The 12,210-nt window shown below is 40.4% G+C and overlaps 1 protein-coding gene across 27 annotated transcripts in view; it reads left to right on the top strand.

Annotated features, from left to right (window-relative positions):
* Positions 1–12,210, top strand: part of FMN1 (formin 1) — a 497,211-nt gene that overhangs the window by 255,453 nt on the left and 229,548 nt on the right. For all 27 annotated transcript variants that reach the window (XR_015135041.1, XM_086322043.1, XM_086322036.1 and 24 more), the window contains 2 exons: positions 1,753–2,519; positions 9,761–9,911. Coding sequence is in view for 26 of the 27 variants with exons in the window: in XM_086322043.1 (XP_086178169.1) it covers positions 1,753–2,519; positions 9,761–9,911 (918 nt within the window). In the remaining variant the exon portion in view is untranslated. The remainder of the gene's footprint in view (positions 1–1,752; positions 2,520–9,760; positions 9,912–12,210) is intronic.

Genomic DNA, 12,210 nt, shown 5'->3' with positions numbered 1-12,210 from the left:
GAACTAAAGTAGGCACTAAAATGAAATTTAAATATTGGTGATAATTTAGGATGGTAATCAGGGCTGAAATATGGGTGGAGGTAGGCGGGAGAGGGAGATGGAGATGGGTAGGATGTCCAAACAAAGATGATCTTGATCACATAGTTGAATGAAGCGTGAAGTTCCTTTCAGATAGTAGAACTCATGAAAGATTGGATGGACTTTTGTATTTGTATTTGTATTTTTGTTTTTGTATTTGTAGTACATTGTTCCTCCTGACTGCTGAAGCTTTCCTCGTTTTATGCCTATGACTCCACAAAGATGGCATTGTTTGGAAATTTTTAAGAATGATTAGAAATCTATTCATCTCCTTCCTCTAATATTATCCTTAGCAACAGTAACGCTTACTCAGAACTAATGTTCCAAACAATGCCACCTTTTCTTGTGTCATGACCTTGACAGACTAGGCCATTGAAAATATTTCTTCACCTTTTTAATGTAAGATATAACTGTACTTTTATATCCTTTGGTGTTCTAGATATTTGTGGACTACATCTTATAAGCCATAATGAAGGCTCTTGGGACAGTGACTGAATATAACTATTACAGTGGTTTTTATCCATCCATCTCATCAGTACCATGTATTTGCTGTTCTAGCTGCTGCTGCTGCTGCTGCTAAGTCGCTTCAGTCGTGTCCGACTCTGTGCGACCCCATAGACGGCAGCCCACCAGGCTCCCCCGTCCCTGGGATTCTCCAGGCAAGAACACTGGAGTGGGTTGCCATTTCCTTCTCTAGCTGCTGGGGTACAGAGATAAAGACACAGATACTGGCCCTGATTTCTTCTTTTGGAGTTTTCTGTCTGATTGGGGAAGAAAGAAGTTAAATAGGTTCACCAGAAATATTTAATTACTATTAAATTGAATTTTAGAAAAACTAATAAACTTGTAAATGATTGCATCCCAGTTAACTGTAAACACTAAATAATTTCGAATGCTGGGAAATGGACTAGTTAAGAACCAAGAGTATGCTAGTTTGTGCTGGTAAGTGAAAAGTAATGGATTCAAGGCATTGACATAACTGAAAAGATAAGCATTAAAAAGACAGGTATCCTATAAAATACTTTAAAATATAGAGTATCTTAATAGGTTCATTTTCTTTGCACTTAAATTGTTTTTTTTTTAATTACTATATTATGAATGATTATAAACAGACACAAATACTGATCATGGGCAGCTTTGATAAGGAAACTTTAAAAAAAAAAAAAAGAGCACATGTATCATAACTTCCTCCTGAGTTTTTTCTTTCTGCTGTGTTGTTTTGGAAACTCCAGAGGGGAGACATTCTATGGATGACCGTGAGAGTATCAGCTCCTAGCCAAAAGGATCTCCAGACCTTTTTTGTTCTTTTTCTCAAACCAAAAGTAATGAAAGGTATATTCAGTCATGTTCAAATCTTTATTAAAAGTTTTCTTTTGCATTTGATATTAAAACCAGTAGAAGTTCTTAGATGACTGTTTTACTTTTATCCTTAATCCATGGTTATTGTTGCCTGTGAGCTCAGATTGGATGAAATTATGTCTTTACTCCAGCTATTTAAATCCTGGGAAAATTCATAAGGTGAAATTTACACTCATTCTCAGAAGAATGAGTCTTGTCTTTCCATATCTGTGCGGCCTTATGCTTTGGTGGTATGGGGATGCTATTCAATATTTTATTTCTGATCATTGATCTTTTATAAATTTTTTGCTTCCTTTCCCATTGATATCTCTACAGGCTCAGTTTGAACTTCAAGCCTTTCACATCCGGGGTGAGCATGCAGCAATAACAGCAAGACTAGAAGAAACCATTGAGAATCTCAAACACGAGATAGAACACCAATGGCAAGGAGGATGCGAAGAGATGAGAGATGTATGTGTCTCCACGGATGATGACTGCCCTCCAAAGACTTTCAGAAATGTGTGCATCCAGACAGACAGAGAGACTTTCCTCAAACCCTGCGAAGGTGAAGGCAAGACAACCAGAAGTAACCAAATAATACCTAAAAAGCTGAACATCTCCTCTTTAAGCCAACTCTCTCCCCCAAATGACAACAAAGACACCTGTGTACCACCTGCGGAAGGCAGCTCACTGAATCAGCAGAAAACAACTCCTTCCCCTCCCCCTCCTCCTCCTGCCCCACCACTACCAGCACCCATCCCTCCCCCGCCCCCCCTCCAACCTGGACTTGGACCTTTGCCACCAGCACCTCCACCGCCACCTGTGAATACTGGACCGCCACCACCTCCCCCACCTCCTCTGCCTCCAAGTGCTGGACCTCCCCCTCCTCCTCCTCCCCTGCCTCCCCCTCCTTCTCTCCCTCTGCCCAACAACGGGGGTCCTCCTCCTGCTCCAGCACCCCCAGGACTCGCACCCCCACCTCCGCCTGGACTCTTCTTCGGAGTTGGCCCTTCTTCTGGCCAGTGTCCTCGGAAGCCAGCCATTGAACCCAGTTGTCCAATGAAGCCTCTGTACTGGACTAGGATACAAATAAGTGATAAGAGGTAAATTCAACTCCCTGGTCCATTCTCAGCTTGTGAGTTTGCAGGGTTTTGCACAGGTGATGTTGTATTCTTATGCGTTCAGTGTCTTTGCAGTGTGGCACTCATTCTCAAACATGGTAGCAAATGCCTTGGATAAATGAGACTAGAATGCTTTGGGAAGAATGTCTCCACCAGGTCTTCTCTGTTTTCTCTATGGACTGATAACTGGGAGAAATGACATATTCTATGTCAGACCCTTCTTAAAGGCATATATTCATTTGCTAGATTAGAGAAGAGCCCAGAGCTATGTTAGGGTTTCCTCCTGTATCCCTGAAATTAGTGAAAAATCATAAAGACACTGAGCCTGAGTCTATACTTCAGGTTCACTGAAGATTTTTAGAACATCTGTGTTGTTTTAGGATAGTATCATCAGCCCTATGATGTGTATATTCAACAAGTAGGTGTAATTTTTCATTTTGTATTCAAAGAACCAGACATAGCTGAGTCATTAACTCTTCAAATCAGTTCAGTTCAGTTGCTCAGTTGTGTCTGACTCTTTGCGACCACATGAACTGCAGCATGCCAGGCCTCCGTGTCCATCACCAACTCCTAGAGTTTACTCAAACTCACGTCCATTGAGTCGGTGATGCCATGCAACCATCTCATCCTCTGTCGTCCCCTTCTCCTCCCACCTTTAATCTTTCCCAGCATCACAGTCTTTTCAAATGAGTCAGTTCTTCATATCAGGTGAAGTTTCAGCTTCAGCATCAGTCCTTCCAATGAATACTGAGGACTGATCTCCTTTAGGATGGACTGGTTGGATATCCTTGCAGTCCAAGGGATTCTCAAGAGTCTTCTCCAACACCACACTTCAAAAGCATCAATTCTTCGGCGCTTAGCTTTCTTTATAGTCCAACTCTCACATCCATAAATGACTACTGGAAAAACCATGAATAGCTTTGACTATATGGACTTCTGTTGACAAAGTAATGTCTCTGCTTTTTAATATGCTGTCTAGGTTGGTCATAACCTTTCTTCCAAAGAGCAAGTGTCTTTTAATTTCATGGCTGCAGTCACCATCTGCAGTGGTTTTGGAGCCCAGAAAAATAAAGTCTGCCACTGTTTCTCCGTCTATTTGCCATGAAGTGATGGGACCAGATGCCATCATCTTAGTTTTCTGAATGTTGAGTTTAGAGGGGAGTATTAAAATATCAGTTCTCTCTGCTTGAACTCTGGTACCCCTCGCCACTGAGCGCCCTCGCATTTTTATACTTTGTTGCCCTTTAGAGAAAGTGCCAATGGATAGGTAGCTAAAAAGCATCTTCGGTTTGTATAGGTTGTTATGGTGGATCTGTAAGGCAGCAAGAGATGCTTGCTTGAAAATTCCCACTCAGACAGATCTGATTGGATTTCTTCTGCCTCATTTTGGAGCCCATCAGGAGGACAATAAGAAAGATACTGAGTGGCTTCTTGACTATTCTTTAGGTGTGAAGTTCATTTGTTGGCAAAGAACAGCAAATATAGAATAGATTTTCACACTTAAATTTTTGAACTTATTCCCCAAATTATAAAATTTTTCTATTTCTGTAACATTCTGCTTAGAAACGGCAGGATAGTGAACAAAATAACATGCAATTCGGTGAGCAAGTAGATGGAAATCACTCTGGGCGGGATGGGGCACACCTTGATACTAGCATATGGTGAACCAAGTTGACTGTATACTTTGTATTTAGCCCCTTTCCTCTCATCAAAAAATAAGAGCCACGAATGTATTTTTTTTAATGTTAATACTCTATATTTAAACTTACCAAATGAATGATTAAAAAACCATGAAATAGTCCTGAAATAGCTCCTACCATTAACCAGTGTACTAGCTAGCATTCCTCTTTTCCCACTCAAGGCTCAGCTGACATTTCCTAAGAAACTATTTCTCAGAATATTTGGAGCTGTGTTCCCTTATTAGTGTTGTCAAATTAATGTGCAGTCATTCCAGGGTGATGAAGCTCACCCATCAGCCCTGGCATTGTGTGTTCTGGGGGCACACAGAGCTGTTCCACACTTGGGTCTCCCTAACCTGCCTCAGCTTCATTCCCATAAGACTTCATGAGCAAATAATAGCCTGGACCATATCAGTGGCGTAATAGTAACAACTAGGAGATGTGAGTCCTTCACTGTTTAAGACAACAAAGACAAGCTGGAGGTAATCATTGCATTTTTTCTGTCCTTCTATAGTTGGACATTTTGAGAGAGAAAACAGTTGAATGCTCAAGCTCTTATCAGCTGCGCCATAAATCTAGGGCTTCAGTTTTGTTATGAGTTGAATTGCTTCCCCCCAAATTGATTTACTAATGGCCTTGACCCCTCCCCCTTCCCTCAGACTGTGACCTTACTTGTAAATAGGCGTGTTGAAGATGTAATTAGGTAGGTTAAGATGAGCTCAGGCTGGAGTAGGACCGACCTCTAATCCAAAACGACCGACTTTCTTATAAAATGGGGAAATGTGGACACTGCTGGCTGCAGAGGAAGAATTGGCCTATGGAGTTTGAAGTCCTGCTGCCACCAGCAGGTCCATTTTGAGCTAAATGAAAAGTTAGATGAATGTACCCACTTTCCTGACCTGGGACTTAAGGAAATCCCTGCTTGGTGAACATGTCAGCTTTGAGCCTGAGTTCTAGGCACAGGGGTTTAGTCTCTTATTATGGGTCCCTCAAAATATCTTTGTACCTCAGAGCGTGACTACATCTTTTAAATTAAAATGGTCTGAAGATGCTGTGTACTACTCATTATGGACAGAAGTAAAATTATTTGGGATCGTTCTTTGGAAAGAGGTGCTATTTTGTATCACCAGAGGAGTAAGTACTTCATAATATACATGGTAAATTTTGATCTTTGTCTTCTGAGGAATTAGGAATAAAAAATGAATTTTCTCTATTATATACACACTGCCTCTCCTCCAGCTAATGGGATTTTAAACTTTCGTTGTTTTGCTTTCTTTGATGTCTGTTTTCTGTTTCTAGAGTAGGGAAAAGCCATTTATTTTATTTTTTTAAAGAAAAACACTCATCCAGCCACCTTTTTGGACTTCCTCATAAGTACCTTCTTAATGAGAAAGCATCTTTCCTCTCCCTCTGCCCTCTTCCTGCTCCACCCTCCTTCCTGCTTATGCCGGCATGCTTCCCCGCTCCATTATTTCTCCCCTCACCTCCTCCTCCTTCTGCCTTCCTCTTCCTCTTCTTTTGAGCTAAAATTGATTCAGTGGTCAGGAAAAAGTTGACCATGATGGCAGATGGTCCATTGTGAGCAGCTCCTTGTTACTGTCCCACCAACCCAGTTGCCTGCAACCTGCTGAGAAGTGGTATTCCAAAATTCTGTGATTCATTTTTGGAAATGCCTTTTCCCATGGACATAATGTTGGAAATGGTCATGAGGTGCTCAACATGGCTTCCAAAGCCAATTTACTTCAGTATATGAGTGAGGTACCGCCCTCATCATGCTGACCTGAACTCAGAGTCCTTGGAGCTGGGGCCAGATGGTACAGGTGCAGGAGATGGGGGGATGGGTCTGAATAATCTTCCTTGTGCATGACGTCACCTCCCTCTTGGCACCCTCTCCTTAGCTTCCCAGACCTTGCTGAAGCCCTGTCCAGCAGCTCTGAGGCAGCATGCTCCAAAATTTCCTGGTTGTCTTCTCCCACCAAGAACCCCTTTGCCAAGAGCAGCTGAGAAAAGCATTTAACATTAAAGGTGTTCATGTTTTGAACTCAAGTTGAGTGAGTGTGGGCAGGAGTGGTGCTGAGGAAGGAACACACACACATGCATGTACCTCACTGGGAATATGCTAGCCCTCGGGCGACGATTTCACAGGTACTCACTATCTGTTATACAACTTACATATGTCACATATATATTCTTAAATGCCTCAAATATTACGTTAGAGAAATGGTAATCAGATCAGATCAGTCGCTCAGTGGTGTCCGACTCTTTGCGACCCCATGAATCACAGCACGCCAGGCCTCCCTGTCCATCACCAACTCCCGGAGTTCACTCAGACTCATGTCCATCGAGTCAGTGATGCCATGCAGCCATCTCATCCTCTGTTGTCCCCTTCTCTTGCCCCCAATCCCTCCCAGTATCAGAGTCTTTTCCAATGACTCAACTCTTCGCATGAGGTGGCCAAAGTACTGGAATTTCAGCTTTAGCATCATTCCTTCCAAAGAAATCCCAGGGCTGATCTCCTTCAGAATGGACTAGTTGGATCTCCTTGCAGTCCAAGGGACTCTCAAGAGTCTTCTCCAACACCACAGTTCAAAGGCATCAATTCTTCGGCGCTCAGCCTTCTTCACAGTCCAACTCTCACATCCATACGTGACCACAGGAAAAACCATAGCCTTGACTAGACGAACCTTTTTTGGCAAAGTAATGTCTCTGCTGTTGAATATGCTATCTAGGTTGGTCATAACTTTCCTTCCAAGGAGTAAGCGTCTTTTAATTTCATGGCTGCAGTCACCATCTGCAGTGATTTTGGAGCCCAGAAAAATAAAGTCTGACACTGTTTCCACTGTTTCCCCATCTATTTCCCATGAAGTGGTGGGACCAGATGCCATAATCTTCATTTTCTGAATGTTGAGCTTTAAGCCAACTTTTTCACTCTCCACTTTCACTTTCATCAAGAGGCTTTTTAGTTCCTCTTAACTTTCTGCCATAAGGGTGGTGTCATCTGCATATCTGAGGTTATTTATATTTCTCCCAGCAATCTTGATTCCAGCTTGTGTTTCTTCCAGTCCAGCATTTCTCATGATGTACTCTGCATATAAGTTAAATAAACAGGGTGACAATATACAGCCTTGATGTACTCCTTTTCCTATTTGGAACCAGTCTGTTGTTCCATGTTCAGTTCTAACTGTTACTTCCTGACCTGCATACAAATTTCTCAAGAGGCAGGTCATGTGGTCTGGTATTCCCATCTCTTTCAGAATTTTCCACAGTTTATTGTGATCCACACAGTCAAAGGCTTTGGTATAGTCAATAAAGCAGAAATAGATGTTTTTCTGGAACTCTCTTGCTTTTTCCATGATCCAGCGGATGTTGGCAATTTGATCTCTGGTTCCTCTGCCTTTTCTAAAACCAGCTGAACATCAGGAAGTTCACGGTTCACATATTGCTGAAGCCTGGCTTGGAGAATTTTGAGCATTACTTACTAGTGTGTGAGATGAGTGCAATTGTGCAGTAGTTTGAGCATTCTTTGGCATTGCCTTTCTTTGGGATTGGAATGAAAACTGACCTTTTCCAGTCCTGTGGCCACTGCTGAGTTTTCCAAATTGGCTGGCATATTGAGTGCAGCACTTTCACAGCATCATCTTTCAGGATTTGGAATAGCTCAATTGGAATTCTATCACCTCCACTAGCTTTGTTCATAGTGATGCTTTCTAAGGCCCACTTGACTTCACATTCCAGGATGTCTGGCTCTAGGTCAGTGATCACACCATCGTGATTATCTGGGTCATGAAGCTCTTTTTTGTACAGTTCTTCTGTGTATTCTTGCCATCTCTTCTTAATATCTTCTGCTTCTGTTAGGTCCATACCATTTCTGTCCTTTATCGAGCCCATCTTTGCATGAAATGTTCCTTTGGTATCTCTGATTTTCTTGAAGAGATCTGTAGTCTTTCCCATTCTGTTGTTTTCCTCTATTTCTTTGCATTGATCACTGAAGAAGGCTTTCTTATCTCTTCTTGCTATTCTTTGGAACTCTGCATTCAGATGTTTATATCTTTCCTTTTCTCCTTTGCTTTTCGCTTCTCTTCTTTTCACAGCTATTTGTAATAGGAAAACTCAAAAAGTGGAGAAAAGCAAATGTTCAGTTTTGTTATGGGCAAGAAGCCAAATGTCATATTTCACAGGAAAGGCAGACACACAGCAAAATGTGAACACTCAGGCCTGAAAAGACAGTGTTGCCAACAGTTTCAAATGCAAAAAAAATTGTCATTTAGTATCAAAAAACTGTACGGACCACACTATGTAATAGTAGTTTCTTTCCTTTTCATTCACTGTGAAAATAGATATTGAAACAAAAATAAGTATTTGTAGATATTATGGATCATAACAAACATGTACATTTGATGTGTCTATTTGATGTGTAGATAAGACTTTGTTGTAAACTGTCTTTGGGCATTAAAAGTGTTTAAAAATAAGGTGAGAAAGTAAGTTGAGAAAGTACGTTAAGGAAGTAGATATTTAGAAAATATGTTCTGACTAAAAGGAGCCTGAATAGTAATCCATCTAAGGCCATTCTCAGAGGCAGTTCTTTTGAACTTGATTTCCCATATCTTCTTTCTGCCCTTTGTTTCAAAACTAGGCTGTATCTGTTTTTAGAGAGAGAAAAAAGCAAACAAACAAAACAGTCTCCACATGGGTGCTTTAGCTGATCTCCGTAGGGGCTGGTGCAATGGCATTGTTTGTTTTTAATAATACTACTGTTGAGATAGTGTATTTTAAACCAAATATTTTAAATGAGCACAGCCTATTCATATATATATATATATATATATATATATATGAATTTATATACGTATTTGAGTCCTGTACTTAGTTGATGTGAGCTAAACCCGAAAACCATATTTGAAATAAATAGAAAAAAATCTACAAGAGGATAAATCCTCACTTTATGACTCCATTTTCATTATATTTGGGAATTATCCCATGGAATGTCTCAGAATGGTGGCTCAGATGGTAAAGAATCTGCCTGCAATGCAGGAGACCATGGTTCAGTCCCAGGGAACAGGAAGATCCCCTAGAGAAGGAAATGGCCGCCCATTCCAGTATTCTTGCTTGGAAAATCCCATGGACACAGGAGCCTGGCGGGCTACAGTCTGTGGGGTCACAAAGAGTGGCAAAGGACTGAGCGACTAACACTTTCCCTTTCCCTTCACTTCCAGCCTTTATACGATGCCCATTTTACCCATCATGAAAATGCCACAGACTGAGGGAGGGGCAGCTCACACACCCCAGGCGCTCTGGCCCCACGGGGTTTCTCTGGTTCTTTCTCGAAACAACATGTACTCGCACAAGGACCATTCTTTTTTGGAAACCTCTGTTTGCTTTAATGCTTTGTAGTATATTTTGATTTAAAAATGTATAATCATAAAAAGCTTTTCTTCAAGCTTCATTAGAGTTTTTAAAGGAGTTAAAAAATGAATTAAGGATGTCACTGTATTCTGTTCTCTTTTCTTTGGTTCTTACGTTTAACTTGCCATTTTCTCTTTTAAGCCAAAATTCTACGCCAACTTTATGGGATTCCTTAGAAGAACCTGATATTCGGGATACTAGCGAATTTGAGTATTTATTCTCCAAAGACACACCTCAGCAGAAGAAAAAACCTCTCTCAGAGACCTATGAGAAAAAAAACAAGGTCAAAAAGGTATTGCCTGGCTATAGTAATCATAACTATATCACTGTTTTTTGTCCTAATGGGGTTTCATTATGTGCTACTGGTTTGCTTTCCCTCTGTTTTCAAAAAAATGTTTTGGAAGGTTTTGAGTCACAGATGACATCAAGGAGCCAATATTTTGAGAAATCTGTACTTACTATTTTGGTCATATTGTCTGAATTTTCAAACTGTTTTCTTAATCTGAACTTTTTTCCAGCCATTAATTCTATTAAAAAAAAAAAAAAACTAATTTAGTGAAAAGTGGTCTGTAGGCTATGTGGAAAATATGCCTTACTTGTTTATAAATTCATTCATTGAACAACTATTTATTGAGAGTGTATTTGTGCTAGATTTTGTTTTAGGCCCATGCTATCCAGTAGGGTATTCCTTAGCCACATGTGACAAGGTTAAGTCATAACATTAGATAAATTTAAATATTTGGTTCTTCAAGTGGCATTTGCCACTTCTCAGTTTTATTCTTCTGGCTAGTTGTTACCATACAGCAGATTAAAGAGCATTTTTGCTTTTATAGAAAGTTCTATTGGATAGCACTGTCTGAGCACCTGGGTATGTTGGTGAAAAAACAAAACAGATTATATTAACGGTAAACATAAAAAACAAAACAGATTATATTGCCTTGCCCTGTGCAGATTATATTAACAATCAACATCAAAAACAAAACATTATATGAACAATCAACATCAAAAACAAACATTATATTAATAATCAACATCAAAAGCAAAAAGTCAAGTCATGTGATAAGAGCAGCATAAGGAGGATCATCTTTGGGAGGAGTGGGAGGATGGGTTACAGGTTTGAATACAGCATGTTCAGAGTAGTCCTCATGGAGAAGGTGACCTCTGAGCAGGCTTGAGGGCTAAAAATCTGAGGCCATGAGCCACCCATCAGAGAGCAAGACCAAGCAGGCAGACAGGTGTGGAGCCGAGTGACCAGTGTGCCTTGCACTGACTGTGTGACCCAAGTCAAAGGCCCTTCACTTGCCTTGCCCCGCTATCCATATTGTTCTAAGAAAGAATCAAGTGAGGTCGCCTACACAGCGTGCCACCACGATGCCTGGCACCCAGTCAGCCCCCAACTGGTGATTGCTGCCCTCGTTTTGCCACTGTTGCTGCCACTGCTGCTCTCTCTCTGCCTTTGTGTTGTGATGACAACATAGATGGTATTGAGGAAAATCAGTTGGCCCATGACCAGTGTGCATTTGAGCTGCACGGGTCCACTTGGGTGTGGATATTTTTCAGTAGTAAATAATATAGTCCTAAACAGTCCATGGTTGGCTGACTCTAAGCTATATGCAAATTAACTCCTTAGTTGTTCAAGGGTCAGCTTTGCAGTACTTGGTTCTGCTGTTGATTTATGATGTGATTTGGGCAGCTTGTCTCCCTTCTTCAGGCCATATTTTCCCTTCTCTTTAAGACAGGATTAACAATATCTGAGTCTACCTGAGCTATCAGGTTGTTGTGAAATTCAAATCTAAGAGGATTGGCAGAAGTGTTTTCAAAGTGTGTAATGTCGAATGAGAGTTTCATCAACTCTTCATTCTTAAATTATACACTGAGGTGCATGCATTGGTTGGTATCTCAAATACCATTATGATTGAGAAATCTGCTATGCCTCATAATGGGGGAAATGGCAAAAGTCTGAATGTAATTTTCTGTTTAATCAAGTCAGATTGGACCACTGACTTGAATTATACATGAAAATCATGATCAAAGTTTTTTACCTCTTAAGTTTGATGGGATTTTTTGTTTTGTTTGATGGAATTTATCAGTTTTCCTGATAAAAAATGTGATCCCAATTATAATTAAATATCAGAACAAATCTTTTAAGAGGACACATGGCATGAAACAACTTAGTTACAGGCAAGAAGTCAAATGATAGAGTATGAAATATATACATGTGCGGTTAGAATCCTATGACGTGTAAATAATGTGCTTTGCAGGCCAGCTTGCTTTTTAAGTGCCGTCTATAGGAACGGAAGACTACTTTTTCTATACAAAGGGCAGAACCAGAATCTCTGTATTCCAAAGGTGAAATCTTATTGCCTCTTCCAGGAAGTTTTCTCTGACCATCCAGGAAATCCACTGAATGTTTTCTTACCCAATATCATATAAAATTTACTTTTGTTCTCTTCTTCTTTTAAGATTGCTGTTACTCATTGTGTTTTCCTCTCTCTGGATGCTTGATTACATGTTATTTATTCATAAAGCTAATTCTTTCTATTTGGGTGAATGAGAATTTTTAAAGCATTGAAGCATTTGTTTTTGAAACA

This window comes from Bos grunniens, chromosome 10 (genome assembly GCF_055505025.1).
Source record: "Bos grunniens cultivar Pamir isolate PY7600 chromosome 10, Bosgru_T2T1.0, whole genome shotgun sequence".
NCBI lineage: Eukaryota > Metazoa > Chordata > Mammalia > Artiodactyla > Bovidae > Bos > Bos grunniens.
The sequence above is the reverse complement of the archived record's forward strand: the minus strand, read 5'-3'. Positions and strand labels throughout refer to the sequence as shown.